The 23,126-nt window shown below is 31.0% G+C and overlaps 1 protein-coding gene across 1 annotated transcript in view; it reads left to right on the top strand.

The window, feature by feature from the left end:
• Nipped-B (Nipped-B cohesin loading factor) overlaps positions 1–14,369 on the top strand; it is a 90,686-nt gene extending 76,317 nt beyond the window's left edge. Inside the window, 3 exon segments of the mRNA XM_067281760.1 lie at positions 4,376–4,484; positions 6,958–8,481; positions 8,484–14,369. Coding sequence (XP_067137861.1) covers positions 7,045–8,481; positions 8,484–13,640 — 6,594 coding nt within the window. The 5' untranslated portion in view covers positions 4,376–4,484; positions 6,958–7,044 and the 3' untranslated portion in view covers positions 13,641–14,369.
• The last annotated feature ends 8,757 nt before the right edge of the window (positions 14,370–23,126 follow it).

The raw sequence follows: 23,126 nt of genomic DNA, 5'->3' as shown, positions 1-23,126 counted from the left end.
TATATAACTTTATTTTATATTCTTTTGGGTCGCGAAAAAAATCACAATCATGAATAGGGTCGTGAATAAAAAAAGTTTAAGATAGTATATCGCTATTAACCTACTTCGCGTTGAATTTTCATCGATGTTAAGCCTAACAAAATTTTTTTTAAAATAATAATCATCGTTAAATTATTTCTTTATTTTGCACAAAGTAAATACAGAAATAAAGAAAAAATAGAAAATTAAACCTAGTTTAAATACTGGCCTCCCTTTCATGGTCGAGCCAGTGTTTTTAGCTAAAACATGCAAAAATTTAACAAAAATAATATTAAAGTAGCCAAGACATAGCCAAATATTGTAGCACCACATCACTACCGGACATTTGAATTTGCCGACTAGAACGTGGTCGGTTAACCGATATGACGGTTGATCGGGGGTCGGATAATCGATGCACTACTGTATGAGAAGTGACAATAAAAGTTTCTTAGAGATAGAATCTCTAAGAAACTTTTATTGTCACTTCTAATGGGTACCTTTTAGGAGAGGTGCAGAATATTTTCAGGACCAAAAATTTTCCTAGAACATACACACAATTTTCCCAAACATATTGCACACTAAATAAAACAGTAAATGAACAGATTAATACTTAGGTCAGTGTAGTTTGGAAATTTCAATTTAAATTAAAAATAATTAAATAGGCCTTACTGTATAATTTATGGTCCAGTGTCAAACATAAATAAATTAAAAATTTTTAAATCAAAAGAAGTACATGTCATCATTATAGGATATAAACTTGATGTAGTACATTGATTAATAGAAATAAAATAGACTCCATGAATGACTATTTTTAACACTGGGTGATAATTAACAGATTTTTTGATGTCCAAAAATACAAAATTTCTTTACAATGATGATTATGCAATTTAAAAAAAAATTATTTAAGAAATTCACCAATTTTTTGCAGAAAGATAAATGTTTTTAGAGTTTTCATCATTATTATTATTTATTTATATTTTGAAAACATGACCACATTTTTATGATTTAAAACATATTTTGAGGTTAATGCTTTTTATTATATATCAATACTATCCCTACAAGAAAACATGAAAAATAAAGGAAAATAATGTTCATAAAATGATAATGATAAAACTTTATTTATCTATTTAATTGAGACAATTTAGAAAAAGCTTTTAAATGCAGTTTATTAATTTGCAAGTTCTTTTCTATGGAGAAGTGATTGAATATTTCATTTAAATTAGAGTTGACATGAAATTTTACCCATTAAATAGTGTTGAAAAGCCTTTTGAAAGATATTTTTTGTTCTTTTTAGGGCTTTGTTTTGGTTTTGGTTTTTGTAAAAGTCAAAATTCTGGTTTAATAAAGGTGACTTACTCGTCCTTACTACAAATGCAAACCATATAAATAGGCAGTGATGTAATGAATGACTGACCGATCAAAAAAAAGTAAACAATGTTTTAATTTCACTTTTAAAACGCATGCATGTGTTCCTCTGTTTTAATGAATAATCCCACGATTAAACGTTTATAGGCTTAGTTGAGATGATTAAATTTAATTGTAACATTTTTGTGGCTGTTGCCATAATATTAATTTTTTGTTGCAAATTTCTCCAGAACTGCTTTAATTTTTCTCAAACCTTATTTGCACATTCTGACATATTCTCTACCTCTGCATTTTAGTAACCGACAGTTTATTATTATTAACTCAGCTTATTAAGGACTGAAGTAAAGAAGATTTATCTCATTTCTGTATTTTTTCTGAAAGTCTTCTTTAAGGATAATGATAAATTTATTTTTAATAAGATCCTGTATATGCTCCTAAATCTCATTACTAGAAATTAGGAAAGTTTCAGGTCATGTTAGACTGTTGTTAGAGAGGTCTTAAAATTTACTCAGTAAAGTTATATACTTGTCTTTTTGTTGCATGTTACAAACTTTTTTACAATTTTCACAATATAATAAAACTGGTAGATCTTGAATCAGGTTTTATGATTTCATGATTCATTGAATTTTTCTGCATTATTATAAACTGAAGTACTGAAGTACCAAAAAATTAGAGACAACAGCACATGCAACGCTGTCTTCAGCACATACAATGTTACCTTCTACCAACACAAAAATGCCTTGAGCTGAAACATTTGCATTTGACATCATAGGTACAATACTTATCGGTTGTGTGTGAGCTTGGTTAGAGTAGTATTTATTGCCATTTGATCATGGACAGATTGTTGGAGCAAGAAGAATAGGTCATTTTATCATCGAAATGGCCAATGCTCTTGGATTTTCTTGTGCAACAGTTTCAAGGATTTATCAGGAATACTTAAATTCTGGATATCAGCAGCACGTGCACAATGTTGGCACCCAAGACTGATGTAAGAATATGACTACTGGTGGCTAACCAGGTTAGTATCCAAGCAATGAAAGATAACTAGGCACCAAATCACATCACACTTTAACAGGGGTGCTGCTGAACTTGTCAGTCAATGCACTATACAACCTACACTGCATTCCTTGGAGTTTGGTAGTTACCAGCCCACTCTGTTATCACTAGTACATCCAGCTACCAGGCAATGCGCCTCCCTGGATAGGCTTACCATAATATTTTTTCTCAAACCAGGACAATTTTGAGAAAATACTCACAACAGAAAATAAAGCCTTCTAGGATAAGTATGTATGATTCAAAAGGCTATATAAAAAGTTTTAACAAAAAATGAGTTAAAAGTAATTTTTAATAACTCAACTGAACATACCTTATTATTAAGAAGTTATTAATATTTATCACTAGTGTGAACTTTCTTTAAAAATTCTTTGTCACATAAATTGGTACCTTTAAAATTTGACAATATTTTGAGGAAGTTCCTATTGCTACTAGGCTTGCCATTTATGTTTCGCACATATCAAGTGATTTTTAATGTCCAAATGTCCACCACAAGTTACTGAAAATTCTAAAAGCACTGTTCATATTTTGCTTTGTCAATATGATCACAGACTTTTTTCAAAAACGGATAATCCTTTTTTCAATTATCAGTAAACACACTGTTTCTTTTTTGGAGATTAAATTCATTTAACATACAGTACAAAATAATCACAAATGCTGACTAGCAATTTGAACTTGACTAAGATAGGACATGCGCAACAATGACATAGCCAGTGTAAGTTTCAGTGTTGCAAACTCTAATTGAAACAAAATATCTAAAAAATGAAATAAAAATATCTGGATTTTATAGGCTATGTGCTATTTTAAATTCTGTGAAAAAAATAAAACGTCTAAATTAATTAGGCCATAAGCTATAAATTTTGGAGAAAACATATAGACAATATTAAAAGTACTTACGTATAGATACAAAATATTTAGATTGCCAACAGTGAGTATGACAGAAGGGATTATTTAGTTTCCAAATCACCATTTTACCCACGGCTGCACTATTTTTACTTCTTGTATATTTGGATATTCAGAACTTTTAAAATTTTACCAAATAAATGGGACAAAATGACAAACTGGTTAGGATGCCGGGACCATATCATCAAACCAGGACAATCCTGGTCAAAACGGGATGTGTGGTAAGCCTATCCCTGAGCCAAAGAACATCAAAATTGGACAGTGGATGACTGGCACAGTGTTAAGTGGTCAGATGAATCTCATTTTCAGCAGTTTTGAGCCAATAGTTGTGTTCGTGTAGGTGACAACCACGTGAAGCCTTGAATCCATTACGTCAGTAAAGTGTTGTGCAAACTGGTGGTGACTCTGTCCTAGTTTGGAATGTGTTCTATTGATGTGAATAGGGACTAATGCTGAAAATGCAGTTGACTTTGACAGTTGTGATGTATACTAATCTTGTGACAAATGTTTTGCACCCATTTATGCTTGCTATGTTTCCCGACAGTAATGATTTGTACTAGCACGATAATGCTACTCTTCACAGGGCACAGGTGGTACTGTACAACAATGGTTTGAGAATACGTGACAGATTTTCAGCTATTTTCTTGGCCACCTTAGTCGGCAGACTTAGACTTCATAGAGTATTTATGAGACACTATGCAAATGTTACTCAATGCCTTACAATACTCTCCAACAAATGTGAGTAAATTATACAGAACCATTAAACATGCCTAGATTGAAATAACTGTGCAACAACTCGGACACCTCGTAGAGTCTATAACACAACATGTAGCCACTGTTATTTGGGCTCAGGTAGGAGCTACATGTTATTAGATAGGTGTGTGTAATTTTTGGTACTTTAGTTTATCATCATCCAATAATTTTATTCTAAATAAAAATGGCATAAATTTTTTGGATAACTCAATGTTTTAGCAATTTTATTAAAATACTTATATGTATAATTAGTAAATAAAATAAACTTTTTTTTTCAATTTAGATTACATATAAAAGGATTGAGGAATTATGGAAAATACATTTAAATAAAGATATTCTATTATGTTGATTTCAAAATGTTACTAAAAGAAAATCTGGAATATGGAAAAAAGGTAACTTCACTTTTTTATTTTATTGTATTTTGTTGCTAGTGGATGAGATAAATATTATTATTTGTATCTCATATTTTAGTCTAAAGGATGTTTTATTAAAATACAATAACATTCTATATACTGAACTTATGATGTGATTTGAAATTTACATTATAAATTAATCAACACAGATTAATATAATTTATAAATAAAATTAAGTTAAATATTAAAAATAATAATAAAAATAATTTAGGAAAAAGGGGTCTCGTGGGCTTACAATGCATTTTTGAAAATTATAACAAAAATATGACCCACTTTTGTGCTCTTTGAAATTATATAGCATAGACAATACAAAACAATATTAACTCTAGATGATAAATAAAATAAAATGTGTAATATAATTTTTACCAATAAAGACAAAAATATTGAAAATATTGTAGAAACAGGTTAAATGAATGTTTAGTAGGCTTATGAATTTAGGATAAATAGCCAGTATTGCCAAGCCTGAGGTAGAAAGATGTAATCATTATTAATGCAATCTCCCTTTAGTTTAGCTTTATATATTTTTATAGTCTCGACTATTCGTAACTTTTCTCTGTCAAATAGCTTTCACAAGAACAGCTTCATTTCAACAGGGACCCCTTGAACTCAGATAGGCATTGGGAAAGTGCAATAACATATTTATGTTTGGAATTGTTCTTTAATTCTCATATCCAGTGTATATTAAGTTGAGCCAGTGTATGTTAACAGTCTGTTGAATCTGGAATGAGCTAAAGGAATGATGTATACCCTGGGGCACATAATTCATTTAAGGCATCTTTACTATTGGTAAGTAACCTGTTTACAGTAGGCAATCTTTTGTAAGTGAGTTGGAGGTTTAAATTTTTAGCAATCCTGATGTAAAATCAATGCATTTTGGTTCCTAATTGAGCATGGTGTTTAGTTACCTTGTTATTTATTAGTGCCTCTCTGTTTTGCTGTCTTTCTATAGAGTGTGGTACAATCTATCACTAATCAATACACTAGCACTAGCAAAATATTCAAGAACAATGGAAATAGACACAAGTAATCTACTTAGTAAAAGAGCATTTTGTTTGCTATTCCCTGACATATTGTTAAGAGTTAACAGTTATTTCAGTTTAAAATGATTTAAAGAATTACCTTTAAAAAGTGTAAAGATAAAAAAAAAAGAGAAAAAAATTAAAATTGTTCAAAACTGAAAAAATAATTTGGTACTTAATGTAATGTAATTTTGGTTTACTCAAGTTTAATTGTATTACTATTATTTTACACAATATTCAGAATAAATACCTAATGTCAATTACCAAAATTATTTGTAATTATAAATTTGCAATCTTTTTAAATTTGTTGTTATTTCTAAACTATTAAAGCGTTAAAACAGTTTATGACTTTTATTATTAGTATTGCATATTGGTGTGCCCCCTAATATTTTAATATAATTTTAAGTGATAATTTAAAAATTAAAAAAAAAAACCTTTAACTGAATTTACTTAGTTTAAATCAAATGGAAATAACTTAAAATAATTTTTGTTGAAGAAATAATAATAATGAAAATTATTAAGACATCAAGTATTTTTAATTTTTAATAATAATGTGAATTAATAGAGATAAATTAATTTGTGAAGGACACATCATATAACTTATAAATAATTGCATCAGTATAATTTATACTTGTATATTAAAGAATTAATAGTAATAACATAAATTTTCAGAAATTAAGAAAAGTTTTTTAAAGATATTGTTTTTCAAACCGGGAAATATTTAGCATAACTATTTAAAAGATTAAATTTTTATCACTTATCAATACTTTGCATTGCTATAAGCATGGTATTGTGGTATTCTGTAGTACTTTTTCAATGCATCAATCTACAAACAATATATACTAGTACACTAGTGTTGTAACAATTACCCAGAATTACTTACATCAAAATATTTATCTGTTCTGTGCAAATAATAAGTCTTTTACCATGCTGTTTTATTACAGTTATTTGTCATCCACTGATCTATTATATTATTATTCATAAATATGCTTTAAATGCTTTTGTTGATTATTTCTAAATATTTTATAACATAATTTGTATAGAATATTGCATAATGTTGTTCTATAAATATGAATTTATATTTAGAAATAATGTATATTTAGTGCTAACAATGTTTCTGCATGAGTCAATATACATTAAGTAAGCAAATTTGGTTGAATTATTTGAATCTTCTTGGGTAAAATTTAATTAAAATGAACAATTATCTACATTTATCTTTATTGTTTTAAAATTATTTAAGTTTATATGTGAACTGAAAAAAATTATTTGAAGTTTTTAATTATTGATTAAAATTTTTTACTGTTAAATTATTCTTATTGTTAATTTTAGTTAAACAGACAATAATGTTATATATTTTAATATTGATAATAGTTTTTATCATGTATTTATGTAAAGTTTTTTTGCAATAAATATAATTAATTTTTTTTTTACAGGCTCCATGACTGAAATAATTTATAGAAGAAATGTATTTATCCAATATGTTTCAAAGGTTGTGAATCAAAGCTTTACACACTTGAACCATGATGAATGGAGAAGGACCAAGTGTGCCTATCACAACCCTTGCTGGAATTCAGAGTTTGACAGATTTATTGTTAGAATTACCTTTGCCTACTCCATTACCAGGATCAACTGGAAGTCGGAGTCTTTTGAGTCACTTAAGAGATTCAGATGAAGCAAGACAACTGCTAAATAGTGCTCATGAATCATTCCTTGTCCCACCTTTGATAGAAGCTCTAAGCAGAACAACTACAGATAATGTAGAAGTTAAAGATGGATATTATGGTGGTGCTTCCCATGGTGGTCAGACATCTCAATTGCTTCAGTTTTTGCTCAGTAGAAGTCCAAATATTTTTAAAGGAGTTATTCCAACAGCGCCTAATATCACTGCCGAGCATCATCCTAGTACATCGCAATGGATACAGAGACAGTGTACAGCAAGTTCACTCCATCCCCAACAACAACCATTTGCTTCTGTTACAATTCCTTCTTGTCCTCCTCATCCAAATTCTCCACAGTTTGCAACTCAAGGATACCAGATGGACCAATCACAAGGCAATCGACATATTCATAATAAACAAATCTCAGTATCACAACAACCCAAAACACCTCTTGGTAATTATCCTCAATATGTTCCCACTGTGGCATCAAATGATAAGTACTTGGGACAGCAGCATGCATCAATAGTTCACAATGCTGTTTCTCAAGGTCCAACACCATCTCCTCATACACCTACGAGTTTACAAGAAAATCAACAATTTTATGAATCAACAATAGTGAATAAATACAATACATCACCTGCATCTGCATCTCACACTTTCAGTAATGGTAACTGTGGAGAAAATACAGCCATATTGTCTCCTGCAAAACTATCTGATAGGACAGAAAATCATTTGCCTGAAAATCAACAGACTATTACAAATACTGATCTTGTTTACTCTAGTTTTGTAGGAACACGATCAACATCTAAATTGACTTGTTCATCCACAGCTACAACGCAACAAATACATACATCCCAAGGTGTTATTTCACCTACACATCAAGCAAATAATAAAAGTTTTGAGCAGCACTTGCCTAGCACATCATCAGTTACATTTGAAACTAGTAGTAATTCATCATTACAATCTCCTTCACAAAAATCTCTGATAAATAATAAAGAAAGAGATTCTAATGATTCTACTTGTAATATTTCTGATTTATTATGTGATAATAGAAGTAAGACTAACATGCTTGTGAATGATGAGAATCAGTTAAATCAAGAAGAACTGAGGAAAAGTGCAACTACAGGAAGAAGAAAATCTTCTGAACCAGTTGTTATTCTTGATAAGTTAAGCATTGAAGATCAAGTTCTAGCACAAAAAAGTGTAAAAGAATTCACAAAGAAAGTAGGTGTAGAAGAAACTCGAAAATCTCCAAAATCAAAGAATTGTGAATCTGCAGCCAAGGATGTTCAAGGCGGAAATCATCCTCTGAAGATGTGGAATCTGAAAAATTAGAAAAAGGTTTTCTGTCACCCAAGAAAAAGAGTAAAGAAAATCTTAGTTCCTCAAAAGATTTTGTTCAGCATAAAGATAAAACTGTTAAAAAACAATGTGATACTACTAGTTTTGATGTTGATTACAAACAAAAACCATCAGAAAGTACTTCAACCTCTTTGGGTGAGAGAGTGAAGAAAAGAAGAAGATCAAGCCAACTTGCAAATTATGCTGAATCTCCTGTTGCAGAGGTTGCTAGTGATCCATCTTCAGATGAAACACCTATATCAAACATTAAAATGAAGAAAACAAAGATTAAAAAGATCAAAAAAGAGAAAATTGAACAGCTATCAACAGAAGATTTAATGGATACAAATACTTATCAGCATTTTTCTAGGACTGTTGAAGCAATTTTTGATTCAATGGAAGATATAGATTTTTCTGCAGATATTGATGAAGATTCTGAGTGTCCAAATGAAGCATTAATTCCCTTATTACAACTACAAGAACTGTGTAATGAAGCTGCAAAATTAAAAATGTTACAAGCTATGAACCAATTTCCTCCAGAACGATTAGTTAGACTTTTAAGTATATTGGAAAGAAATGTTTTAGATGGAGCTAAAATTCTTCCTATACAAAGTACAGATGAACGAGATGAAGAAGAAGCGAAACTTTGGTTAGAACTTACTATGGAGAGAGTGATGAGGAGTGCAGATTCTTCACTTACTGCTCTCTATATTATGACTTCACCCAATATGCCAGAAAAAGTGTTTTTAGAAGACGTTATAGAAAGAATTGTTTTGTTTCTTAAATTTCAGCTTCAAAATACTGTATATCCTGTATTTGATCCAGCATACCGAATTGATCCTAAATCAAAAGATGGTTATGTTGGAAATATTAAACAAAAGCGAGCACATGCACATAAGGTTAAAGAAAAATCAATAATTCAGTTATATAACAAACTGCATGAAGCAGTTGGTTTACTTGCTGAACTTCTTGAAGTTCAAACACTAACAGATACCATAATTCTACAAGTATCAACTCTTGGTGTTAGCCCATTTTTTGTTGAAGGTGTAAATGAATTACAATTAAATGTTTTGAGATTGGTAACAACTGTATTTGCAAAATATGACAAACATAGACAACTTATACTTGAAGATATTTTAGCTTCAATTGCTAGACTTCCTACAAGTAAACGGAGTTTAAGAAATTACAGATTAAATTCTGAAGAACATATACAAATGCTTACAGCCCTTGTCCTTCAACTGATTCATAGTGTGGTTAGATTACCTGAACCAGAAAATAATATGAAACAAAATCCTTATTTAATGAATGATGATGATGACAGAGGTATGGATGTAAAAGATACACCAACTATGGATAAAGATGTAATGATCATTACTTCTTATGAAGCAGCAGTTAGAACAGCAATCAATTTTCTTTCGGTCTTTTTGAAGAAGTGTGGAACAAAAAATGAAGAAATGGATTACCGCCCGTTATTTGAGAACTTTGTTCAAGATCTTTTGAGCACAGTCAATAAGCCAGAATGGCCAGCTTCTGAATTACTTTTAAGTCTTTTAGGCAGATTATTGGTTCAGAACTTTAGCAACAAATCTCTTGATATGACTCTTAGAGTTGCATCTCTTGATTATCTTGGTGTTGTTGCTGCTCGATTAAGAAAAGATGCTGTTTCCAGTCAACTGAGAAAAGAAACTATTAATGAAGTCATTAAACAGATTTTAGGTGAAACTGCAGATAGTGACATTTTACAGTGCAAAAGTAAAAAGTCTAAACATAAGCAAAAATCACTCAAAAAAGATGATACTCAAATACTTCAAAAAGTTTTGCTTCGATATCTTGATGCAAATGTTCACAGTGATCCCGCATTACAGTTTGCTAGAAAATTTTATATAGCACAATGGTATCGTGATGCTGCGGCCGAAATTAGATCAGATAAGATGAATAAAGAAAAAACGGATGAAAATGAGCAACAGGTGCAACCTAATAATTCTAAGCCAATCAAAGGGGTCAAATTGTCTCGGCATAAACGAAGATCTTCTCAGGTCAATTGTGAAGTTGATGTTGATGAAGAAGAAAATGAAACAGAGAAAGATGATGCAAAACTTGAAGTTGAAGGTGAAGAAAGTAATATTAAATTGCTTGCCTTAGCTGAAGAGAGGAAGAGATTTCTTCTTTCTGTGATTAAACTTGAACATTTAAAACAATCATATATAAACCAAATTAAACATATTGATTATAATACAGCAGAATTAATTTCAAGCTTTCTTGCATCAAAGAGGCCATTTTCACAAAGTTTTGATATTTATTTATCTCAGATTTTAAGAGTCCTTAATGAAACAGCTGTTGCTGTACGTACTAAAGCAATGAAATGTTTAACTTTGGTTGTAGAGGCTGATCCTAGTATTTTGGCAAGACCTGATATGCAAAGAGGTGTTCATGGTAGATTGTTAGATCAGTCAACAAGTGTTCGAGAAGCAGCTGTAGATTTGGTAGGCAAATTCATTCTGATCCGTCCAGAGCTTACCAGTCAGTATTATGAAATGCTAACTGATAGAATTTTAGATACAGGTGTAAGTGTTAGAAAACGGGTGATTAAGATACTGAAAGATGTATGTTTAGAACAACCAGATTTTCCAAAAATTCCAGAAATTTGTGTAAAAATAATACGGAGAGTGAATGATGAAGATGGAATTAAAAAATTAGTAGGAGAAGTCTTTCAAAGTATGTGGTTCACTCCTGCTTCTGACAGAGAACCTAAAAGGATTCTTCAAAAAGTAAAAAATATTACACATGTAGTAGCTGCTTGTAAAGATACTGGATTAGAATGGTTCGAACAGTTGCTTACAAATTTATTAAAAAATAAAGATGACAGTAGTTACAAAGGAGTAATAAAGTCTTGTACACAAATTGTCGATTGCTTAGTTGAAAATGTTCTTCAATTAGAAGAATCTACACAAGAAATAGAAGGTTCTGGAGCCAGCCAAAATTTAGTTGCTTGTTTAACAACATTGTATCTATTTTGCAAAATCCACCCATATTTAGTTGTTCCCCATGTTAATACCATCCAACCATATCTAAGTATGACATGTAATAAACAAGCAGATTATCATGTCTTGTTAAATGTTGCCAAAACATTAGAACTTATTGTGCCATTAATTGAACATCCCAGTGAATCATTTTTGGCACAAATTGAAGAAGATATGGTAAAACTTATTCTTAGACATGGAATGTTTATACTACCTAGTTGCGTTAGTTGTTTAGGAGCGGTAGTAAATAGAGTAACCCATAATTATCAACTTGTTTGTGACTGTTTTCAAAAATTCTTTGTTGTTTTACTTGGTTTTAAAAAGGAGCATGAGAATAATCCTAATAATCCATTGTTGATTGAACAACGACCTAAATTATTAAGATCATTATTTACTGTGGGTCTTTTCTGCAGACATTTTGATTTCACATCTGTTGAACCAGTCAGTGAAATTAGTGGACAAGAACCATTAAAAAATAGAGTATTTGAAGTAATTTTATACTTTACTAAACATGAATGTGAAGACATACGTCATAAAGCTCTTACAGGACTTGGATTCATGATGATAAGGCACTATGAATTTATGCTGGGTAAAGAAGTAAAAGAACTTTATTACTATCTGTTGTGTGATTCAGAAGTATCGGCTGGACTAAAATGTCAAGTTTTAAAGAATCTTTCTGTTTATTTATTAGAAGAAGAAGCTAGAATGATACAGAAAGATGCTGAATGGAGTAAAGTTTCAAAATCTGAAGATTTAAAAGAAATGGGGGATGTTTCATCTGGAATGGCTAGCACTGTTATTCAAGTCTACTTAAAACAGATATTAGAATCAGTGTTGCATACATCAGTGAATGTAAGAAGAATTGCATTACAAGTTATACATCTTATTTTAGGCCAAGGATTGGTCCATCCAGTGCAAATAGTTCCCTATCTGATCTGCATGGGATCTGATGATGATCAAATTTTGAGAACAAAGGCAGATCAGCTTTTGCAGGAAATTGAAAAGAAATATCCAGGATTTGTTCAAATGAAGGCTCTATCAGGTGTTCGAATGTCTTACAAAATGCAACAACTAATTCATAGTGATAGTGTTGAGCTTATTCGAGGCTTTCGTAGTGTCGACAATACTGTAAGCAGAAATGGATTTTTATATTCCGTTATAAGAGGAACTCGACAAAATCGAAGAGCTTTTGTGCTTTCACTTTTAAAATTATTTGATGAACAAGCAAGGACTCCATTATCAGAATTATTGTACATTGGAGATAATATTGTTTATTTTCCTTTCCAAGTACAGGATGAACCTCTATTTATCATACATCAGATCGATGTTATGTTATCTGTATCAGGTTCAAATCTCCTTCAATCTTTCAGAGAAGCTTTAATTCCTGTAAATATGAATTCTGGAAACAATCCTGCAGAGGAAGATGATGATGACGACGATTTTGATTCTTTGTATCAACGTCTTCCAGGAAATACATCTGTTTTACAAGAATGCATGAGTGCTTCACAAGCTTGTCTTTTATTGTTATTTATAAAACAAACTTTAAAAGAAATGTATGGATTTACTGACAATAAAATACAACAGTATTCACCAAATGAATCTGTTAAAGTATATGAAAAAGCTATGAATCGTAAAGTAGGAGTGAAATTTAAACCCATATCTGTGATTAATTTTGTGAAAGGTGAAGATCATACAGGTATGTTGGATGAAGCAGGTAAAAGGAAACTAATACAACAGTATCTAAATTTCAAACAATTGATGTTAACAATTGATCCAGCGGATGACGACGACGACGAACAAACTAATCGCAAAGCATCTGCTAATGCATCAAAGTTATTAGTGTCAGTTTTACATGCAGACGACGAGGAAGATAACTCAGTTGTTAATACAGTTTCTTTTCGAACTCCTGATAAAGGATCATCGAGAAATCGATCACCTGGCAGTAGTCGCCATTCGAGGTCCAAAATAAGTCGGAGTAGTGTCACAAAAGAAAAGAAGAAGAAAGAAAAATTTCGGAAGAAACGAAAGAGAATTATTGACTCTGATAACTCCGGTGATGACACAGATAGTGATCCTGATTACATGGAAGTTACGTGAAAATGCATCTGTGGTGCTTGAATAGTGAGTGACCAACTCTTCCCTCCATGGACAAGGATGGCATCAAACTGAGTGTTGATGCCAGGTTCCAACACGCATGCCGATTCCTGGCACATAACTTATGGACTGTATCAGCCTTGAAGCCAAGACAAGTACTGTCATAAAATGTAATGACTTATGTAAGCTTTTATTTCTGAGACTTTTATGTCACTTGAATTTTAAAGCCTACATTTTGAATAACCATCAAGTAGAAGGTGTGGGTATGAAAAAAATGTTGATGTAATTTATTTATTGATGCCTCATTTATGATAATACAACATATAAGAAAAGTGTTCTCCAGGGTCTTTAAGAGTGGTGTGATGATTGTATGTATAGTCCATTGAATAGTAGGGCAGCATTTGTTTTCAGCAGAATATATACATAGCCTGTCATGCAACATTCTCATTTAATCCCTTTTGTATGTAAAAGAAGCCCTCCTGATATACTGTTGTTTGCATTGTACAAATCTTCTCTGCCCAATAACAGGAGAAACCTCCAGCCCAGAAAAATATTCTTTACATGCATCATAAAAATCCATCTCAGTGTCTGCTGTATGCCAGTCAATCATAATTCACCCTTGTTTTGTACTCTACAGATTTGGTATATGGATTTTCCATATACAGTCCCAGAATTTGGCCATGTAAAACTACTTGGCTTTCAAGAATAAAGGTTAACATTGTAATCTGTTTACCTGATGGTCTGTACTTTTATTTTCCCTATTTTCATTTAAAATTTCTGTCCATAATTTATTTCACAATGGGATGTACAAATTTTGATTATTTTAATGTTGAAAAATTGTATAACCCAGTTAGAGTAGATATTTTGAGATTTGAATTTATTTTCATTATTTAATAATTCACAGCATGAAAGTTATCTGTTTTTTAAATTATATAATTTGAGATTCATAAAAATTTGTAGAATATAAAATTCATTATTTGTTTTTATTATTATCTTAATATAAAATTTTCTTGTTTATTTCATTTTTACTAATTTTTCCCCCTCTTGTTTTTATTGTTTTAATTTAAACGGTTAATACATTTTTCTCATATTGGTAGCATTCAATATTCAAAAACTTTGAATATTAATTTAACTGTGTGAAAAAGTATTGCATCACCCAATTAGTGAATGTCTTGCTCTCAAAATGTATATTCAAAATGTTTATTTCTTTAAAATATTTATAATTTTATATAGATTTTGTAAATATAAATAAATAAATATATATATAAATATATACATACAGTATATAAATATTATTATTTTCAATATTTCATATAGAAAAAATTAAGTTTATTAATCTTTTATATAATTTTTTAAAAATCTTATTAATTTGTAATTTTATTTTTATACCATTAAAATTAATTGACCCTTTTAAAAAGTTTTATTTTCAATAAGTGCATATATGTAGTCGTCTCTGAGATGGATTATTTCTAATAGAAAAATTTTAAAAATAAAGCAAATCATCTTTAAATTTCTAATGTAATAACATGTATAATAATTATCCTAAAAAAATGAAAATAATAGTAAATTTGTATTATTTAAATGAAGTGTACATGTCAGGCATTGTAAAAACAAAAATATATTCACCCAGTGCCTTCCACTCGCCAGTTAAATAATGCCCAGTCCATGTGAAATCTGTAAGTAGAAAAAAAATTTAAAAGAATGAAAACCAGATGATCATCTTACATGGAGATTATGGCATTGTGATTGTAAAGGTAAAAGATCAAATAAAAGTCAAATAATAATAAATAATAATAATAATAATAACAGATAAACACAATACAAAATGATTATAACTTCAAGCATTCTTGAAGTTTGTTTGTCATAGAAATAGGTGAATATAATTTCTGCTATAATTCAAACTAGTAGAAATTATTTTCACCTAAAATTAGTATGTCTGTTTTTAACATTTTATATTTAAGTAATGTTTGATGATATCTGTGACTTTCTTTACAAAGAATTATTGTAAAACTAGAGCCGAAAAATTACATACATATTGTACAATGTTAAAATAAAAGTTAATTTTGTGGCTTGTAATCAGATAAAAATTTAATAAACAATTTACATGATATATTTCGTGTAATTTCATATCCAGTATTCGATGGTGATGCAAAATTTTTTTACATGGTTTTTGTTAATCGATGTTTTTGTTATTGTATTTAAAAATTATTTTAATTAGTACATACAATATCTGATACTAAAATATAATTTTCATTAATAATAAATTAGAAATTTGTTTTTATTTGAAAACTTCCATGTGCAATAAATGTGGTATCACAAAATCAAACAGAATATTTAGTTACAGTTTGACTTATGCATTTGATATTTCCATAGAAAAAGAAAGAAACAAATCAGATAATTCATTTATCTATATATCATATATATGTAATACATATAATACATATATATTATATGAAAGAAACAAATGTTTATCATGCATTATTTGAATATGATTGTTTCAAAAAAAGAAGAAAAAAAACTACTGTAATTAGTGTTTACATTTAATTTTAATATTAGATAATTTATCATAAGAATTTTTATTTTAATTTATTATTAGAATTTCCTACAAAATGTTTTTTTTATAACTTTTTCTTTGAACAAATTGTTTACTGTATTATACTTTTATCTAATAAAAGAAATGTTAAAGTAAAGAATGATGCATGATTTAAGAAATTAGATTTCTTCTAATGAAATATAAAGTATATATATATTTATTTATTTATTGTATTTCTACAATTTTTATGAATTTAATTTTATTTTTTGACAGAAAAAGAAAAAATTATAAAAACAGATGAATAGGAAATACTTATTACTGAAATATTTACTGCATGTTTGTTTAAATAAAATTCTGTTTAACAGAATGAAAATTAACTACATTCTGTCTTAAAATGTATTTATTTTTGAAATAATTTTGTTGAAGTTGCATAAATATACACAAAAATTTAACTTTCTCAGTAACACGTTTTCATTATTAATGTTACAACTGAAAAGAGTAATTTATGTATTACAAATCAAAATTTCATTTACTAGACACTCTTTGCTTCACACTTTTTTCTATTGGCTGCATATTCAAATTCTGCAGCTTAATTTACTTTATTCCGTTGTAGTACTTTCAGATGACTTCAATAAATGCATCCCTTATTCATTCACGTAGAAGTTTTAGGTAATTTTTAGCTTTTAAGCATTTAGTTTTCCTTTGATATGGTTCTAAGAAAAGGAAAATTCTTCTTCCAATAAAGAAAAGTATCCCCATTTTAGACATCATAAGAAAAGTAAAAAGTATTATTCATATCACATCTAAAGTTTTATGAAAATTAGGTTTATCGCTAATAATTTAATGTTAAAAAGTATGAAAATACATTGTGATGAAACTTTGTATTGTAGATTCAGTCACATTAGTGAGCCCATTAACGGGTGTCTGGAAAAAATCCGCACAAGTTTGTGTAACGTACTTTTACCTTTGAAAAAAACAGTTACGGATTAAATAGTCATTTGAAAGGTGGTGAAACATTATCTTCTATTTTTGTAATTCTACAGGTCCTGTCGTCAGTTCGTTTTCTGGTGTACAGTGCAAAGTTTCTGTACAAGACTAGTTTATATTTTTCAGACAGTACTTTACGGGATCGATCAGATGATTCGTGTTTTTCGCCTTCCACTCCCTTTCGTAAACGGCTGCTTTGAGAATTGCCAAAAAAAAATTCTCTATTGGCGTAATTTCTGTCATGTTTACAAGGTTGTCACAGGTAATGCAGTGCAGTTTTGGCGTAGTGGAAACTCTCTATCTGGCCAGAAGATATATTCTGTTTGAGAAAGTTCTGTCGGATGTAAGGAATCGTGAGACGTATTACACATTCATTTAAATATCGTTGGACATTGATAGCAAAACTTGATTTTCTGATTAAGATTTGACTTAATCCTTTCGGTCCACTTGCAGTTCAAAGCAAAACTTAGTCCTCAAATTTGTTTTTCTTGAAAACTTTACGTCGGTTATCCACCATTGCCATTGATCGAGTACGAAAGAGTGAAGTGAGATTTGCCATCCAAAATAAAACTTTTCAGTGAACTTTCGCAACAATCTCTCACACTTCGTCTTTGCCAGTGATATTTGAGTGCAGTTCTGTCCGGAATTATCTGCTGCTGTAGATATTTATGTTTTTGTTTTGAAACCTCATAGAGCCAAGCATGTAAAATTTTCAATTTTGGGGCTACAGATCGATATGAAATCTCGTCACTGTCTTCAAAGATCCTCCTCAGTCCTTCCACTTTCATTAGAATTTTCGCTTTTATACCAGACTTCTTTCTTTTCTGTGGTGGTAATTCATTCACGAAACGTTGCAGATTGCAATAAGCTGTATACTTCTAATACTTTATTTAATGTATAAGAATCTTACTCTTACGGGTACAACATAGTTAGTTGCCGTTTTGAAAAAAGCAGGAAAAGACGAGAATGTTGTGCAGCATTCTGCGTGCTTTCAAATTATATTTACCGTTTAATTGATATACTGGTCAAATAATACATTCAGTTTGTTATACCACGTTTTATTCATTAATAATTTAAGCATTCTTCAGATGCAGTTACTCCGAAACTGTTACGTATAGGTTCAATGTGATTATATACGTATGTAAATATATTATTTGGATTTCTGCGAAAAATTTAGGCTGTTAAATTGTCGGAGAAAGTCGACGATAGGAAGGAATGGAGATGATTTTCTCTCCCGAACCTGAAAAAATTAGCTGGAATAGGCAAAGGATGATTAACATGGCAGAATTTGATTAGCAGTAAGTACTGTACGTTCTTGTTATCGATCGGATAGGATAATGAATAATTTAATAGCCATTGTAATGGCGCCTTTCGACGTTAACATAAATGGAACATTTACAATGTTTTCTGAAACAAATCGAAATGGAGTTTAAGTTCGAAGTTTCAATCTTTTAAAACAAATACTTATTTAATGTACGAAAATTGAAAACGAAATAAATTTAGAAAATAATGAGCAGTTATTTATTGTGACATCGTCACAATGCCGGCCAATACTTTTCTGTTAGCAATGGAGTCACACCGTCATCTATGTAACTCCATTCAGAGGGAATTTCTGAATTGAAATAATGTGACTTCCGTTTTGCATCGGAAGTTTCATATAGTTAATCGGAGCCTCCTATTCTGAGAGTACTGAAGGGCCAGCGAGAGTTATGTTACAGAAGTGTGTATTGTTGGTTAGTAGAGTCCCAAGATGGGTTCAAAAAAAAGTATAGTCCCTTATGAAGGCTGAAAAATTACGTATATTTTGTGTCAACCTCCATTCTGCGTTATATTTATTTATTTGCGCTAAAATATTAACTTATCCATATAGAGTATATGTTACAGTCAAAACCCATTTTTAGTTAGAACGCGTTTTAACTAGTTGAAACTAGTTCATACTAGATGTCTTTGTTAAAACTAGAATTTACTGCTAGTCAAAAATGAATTTGAGTTAAAACTAGATAAAACGGGTTTTAACAAAGACATCCAGTATGAACTAGTTTCAACTAGTTAAAACGCGTTCTAACTAAAAACGGGTTTTGACTGTAACATATATATATATTACAGCTTGAAGAGGCCAGAACTGTTTTCATTTATTCAATAAACCATTTGCTAGACTTATTGATTTCAGGCTGTGGTTGCCAGGTACTTGGAGATAAAATACCGGACAAAATGAGTTCTCGAAGAGCTTCACGGTAATTCGAATGTCGGATACGCGCTCGTTCGATTACGTTTTTACAATGAAAATTTTTCAATTGACTTAACACGAGAAGGACCTTTGACCGTCGAAATCCCCGTTTTAGGTCGGACTTTAAGATTCTGCCTCCGTCACAATACGCCATTTTATTAGTTCTAGTGCGAAATTTCGATGGAGTCATTACTTCTCAACATATGTTTCGGCGTTTTGTCAATTTCAACGCTACTAGATAAGCTTGCTCACTCCGCTTCAATTAAAATATTTTGTTGTGGCTTTTGTACCAAAATAAAAAAAATCTGAAGTGGTAAAATTATAATTATCAACTACGGTACGCTCAAATTTATTATTGGAATCTGTTTGTAAATTATGGTACAAATTGATAATTTTATGTTACGGTTGGTGAAACTGCGGATCACGGAACGTAAAAAAAGAACTCTCTTAAGAGTTCTTTTTAAAACAATAGGACATTTGCGCAGTTAAAAACGATCCTGTCCATGGAATCTTCCCCGTTTTTACTTTTTTGGGTTAAGAGGTCTGAAAACGTCGACATTTGCAAAAACTCTGAGAGTCAAGTTTGATGCGATTCAAATAACGTACATTCCCGTGTTATAGAGTAAAAATATACTAAATTGATGATAAAATTTTATTTTGGATTTTAGAGGTCGTAAATTACTTTAAGCTTTGTGTTTGTAATCCTACAAAAAGAACGTGAGAGTAGAAATAAAGGCCTTTAAAACGTTAGACCGAAAATGCATTTCTAAACTAAAAATTGTTATTTTGGCCTACGTTTTGTACGAATTTCGGATAGCCCCAACAATTAACAACAGAGCGGTCAAGGCGGCAGCCTACCGCTAAGGGTTCCCCCGATCGAATCCAAACTGGATCGAAAAATCCCCATGAATTTTTCGGGTGTGGTTCGTTCGGATATGTCGGGTCCCCGTCCCTCATCACCCAGACGCCCCATTTTGGGCATGGATAAGACCATAATCGACTTGCTAAAAAGTAGGCCCTCTTAGTGCCCTCGGGGCGGAAAGCGTTATAAAAAAGTATTTGTTTTTATTTACGTTCTTTAGTCATGTAATTATTAATTTATTTCTTAGCGGGTCCACATTTTTTCAAAAGTTGTGAGTCTTGAATTTTAAATCGCCAATACCCGGTTCAAATCCCGTTCGAATCCAAAAGTTTATCGTAAAATTAATGAGGGAGGTATCGCCATCGTAATATCCAGTATTAAGTAATACGGTCCGACCCATTCGTTCATTTATTCAGACTAACTATTCTCATCCTCAATGTCTATCAGTGACCCACCGATGAACGACACCACCGAACACTGACAACATAGACTTTTCTGTATTTTTTTCGCGTGACTAACAGCTAAATAGGAACCAGTTTCTTATCGTCAACCACGGGAAGTACTCATATACAAACGTCTAAATCATGAGCGAGCGTTAATTTCTTCTGCACCGTAACGCATATCCAACGTAAGTCTTTTTGCCCAATCCGAAGAATAAAAATAGCGCGTTTATCATTGTTTGATCATACTGTTGACGTCGACGAAGCTCGCTATACGTTAAATAAATTAGAATGTAGTAGGCGTGGTTGAGTATAGTCAGAGAGAACCTTTAAACAGGCGTATTAAAGCAAGCGACCACATAAAGGATATCAGTAGCGACAAAAATATTCAATTATATAAGTGCAGGTTGTGTTTAACTACGTATCACAAAATATAACAGTTTTTTTTTAATATTCGTGTTCCTAATATCAGTACACGTCCTACAAGAGACAATATACGTAGATTATATAATTAAAATACGATGTACATATATATATATATATATATATATGTATTATAAGCAGTATATTATTTCTCTTTTCGACTGCAAAAATCTTAATTTAATTAAATTCTAAATAGCAAACAGACTATACGAGACACTAAGATCTTCCAAGACACAGCACAAAAAGTTGAAAAGTAGTCGTTAGTTTTGATGGAATGGCCGACATTCTACGCCGAAATTATGTGTTTAACAAAAAACTTTTGGTGCGGCCACGTGCAGGGTCCGCTCTAGGGGATATTTGTCCGAGGCGCCAAAGTTTAGGGGTGCCATTTTGGCTGTAAGTGTGAGAAAAATATTGATGTGTTAAATACTCAATTAATAGAAAATTTCTCGTATCGATTTTTTCGTTCTCTAAAAACTTACAGTGCGTATCGTATTTATATTGTTTATGTCTAAAAGCTAAAAATATTTACACTATTATTGAAAAATTAACGCAGAATTTGTAAAGGACGCGCGAGCAGAGCGCCGCTTCAGCTTGTGTTTGAACGTGCATAGACTCGCTTATACTTACCTCTAATTATAAAAGAGCGGTTTCATTACACAATAGCATTATTCTTGCTATTACGTCGATAGTGGGTGCGTTCTTTTATTCCTCCGCGTAACTCCGCGCGCGATCGACATCCGTTTAAAAATTCCTGCGGAACGCGTTCCTAAATTCCGGTGGGAGTGCGCGCCGTCTAACGGCAAAAACGGCCGTTTGTAGCATTAGTTTACGGTGGAAAGCAAAATGACGTCCTCCATGGCTCAGATAGTTTCGTTTCGGGGTCCAGTATGTGATTTTATGAATGAAAATTTCGAAGTTGTGAAAGCGCAAGTTAGCGCACGCAGTGATGTGTCTTTTCGAATGGTAGCCGGCATTCTAATTTTTATCGTGGCTATTTTGAATGATCTTTCAACAAATAATCCATTTTATGGTTAAATTTTACAATTGGGACCCTTCTTTTGCCTTTAAAAGCTTATATTTTAGAATTATAGATTTCTCCATCGCCATACTATCGATAGTGCGGGCGCCGCCATCTTTCTTTCACCGTCGTTCCTAAATGCATACAAACAGCAGCGCACTCCCGTAGTAGCGGCGACGCGGAACGACCGCTATTAAAGAACGCAGCCAGTGATAACAAGTGGAAGTTCGTAAAATTTACTTAAGTGCGATTTCTTAATTTTTAAAGGTAAGTACAGTACATCTATAACTAAGCTGTTGTTTAGTTTGATGGATACTAGTTTATCGTAAATCGATTATCGAATCGAAACAATGAAAGCGTTTTTAAATAAAATAAATATTTAATTTATCCAAAAACGCTGTTTATTAAATCAATAAAATATTGTATTAAATTTGAATGTATTCTATAGGTATAATTATTTATATTTTTGTTTTATGAAAATAATTATTTGAATGAATAATATAAGACATTTATTAAGTTCATTGCTTCGATAAAACGCTTTATATAATCAATCAATCAATCAATCAATCTTTATTATTTGATATAACTTTTGTTATTACAAAGGGGGTTAAAAGAACATTATTGTTTTAAGGTAGCTACATGAACAAAGAAACTGTATAATTTATACAAAGTTAGCTTGGAAAAAGTTATCACCGAGTATAATTTGATAACAAAAATCAGATGGCAGAGTAGCAGCTCGGGTATCCAAAAAAGAAGTTACAAGAATCAAGAAGGTGTTTTCTCATATCCATCACTACTGATCCACAAAAAAAACACTCTGAGTCGTCCGAGATATTAATTGATTTGCCATTTAGGTTTATAGAGAAGCTATTTAGTCTAAACTGTGCACCAAATGACTTTAGTTTATAACTCAAATCAGACAATAAATAAGGCATTGGACTCCACTTTCCATTAAGGAATTTCACTGTTCCAGCCTCTTTCAGTCAAATATTGAAC

The sequence above is a fragment of the Centruroides vittatus genome, unplaced genomic scaffold (genome assembly GCF_030686945.1).
Source record: "Centruroides vittatus isolate TY-2023 unplaced genomic scaffold, ASM3068694v2 contig_926, whole genome shotgun sequence".
NCBI classification, from domain to species: Eukaryota; Metazoa; Arthropoda; class Arachnida; order Scorpiones; family Buthidae; genus Centruroides; species Centruroides vittatus.
This window is presented reverse-complemented; position numbering and strand designations above follow the sequence as displayed.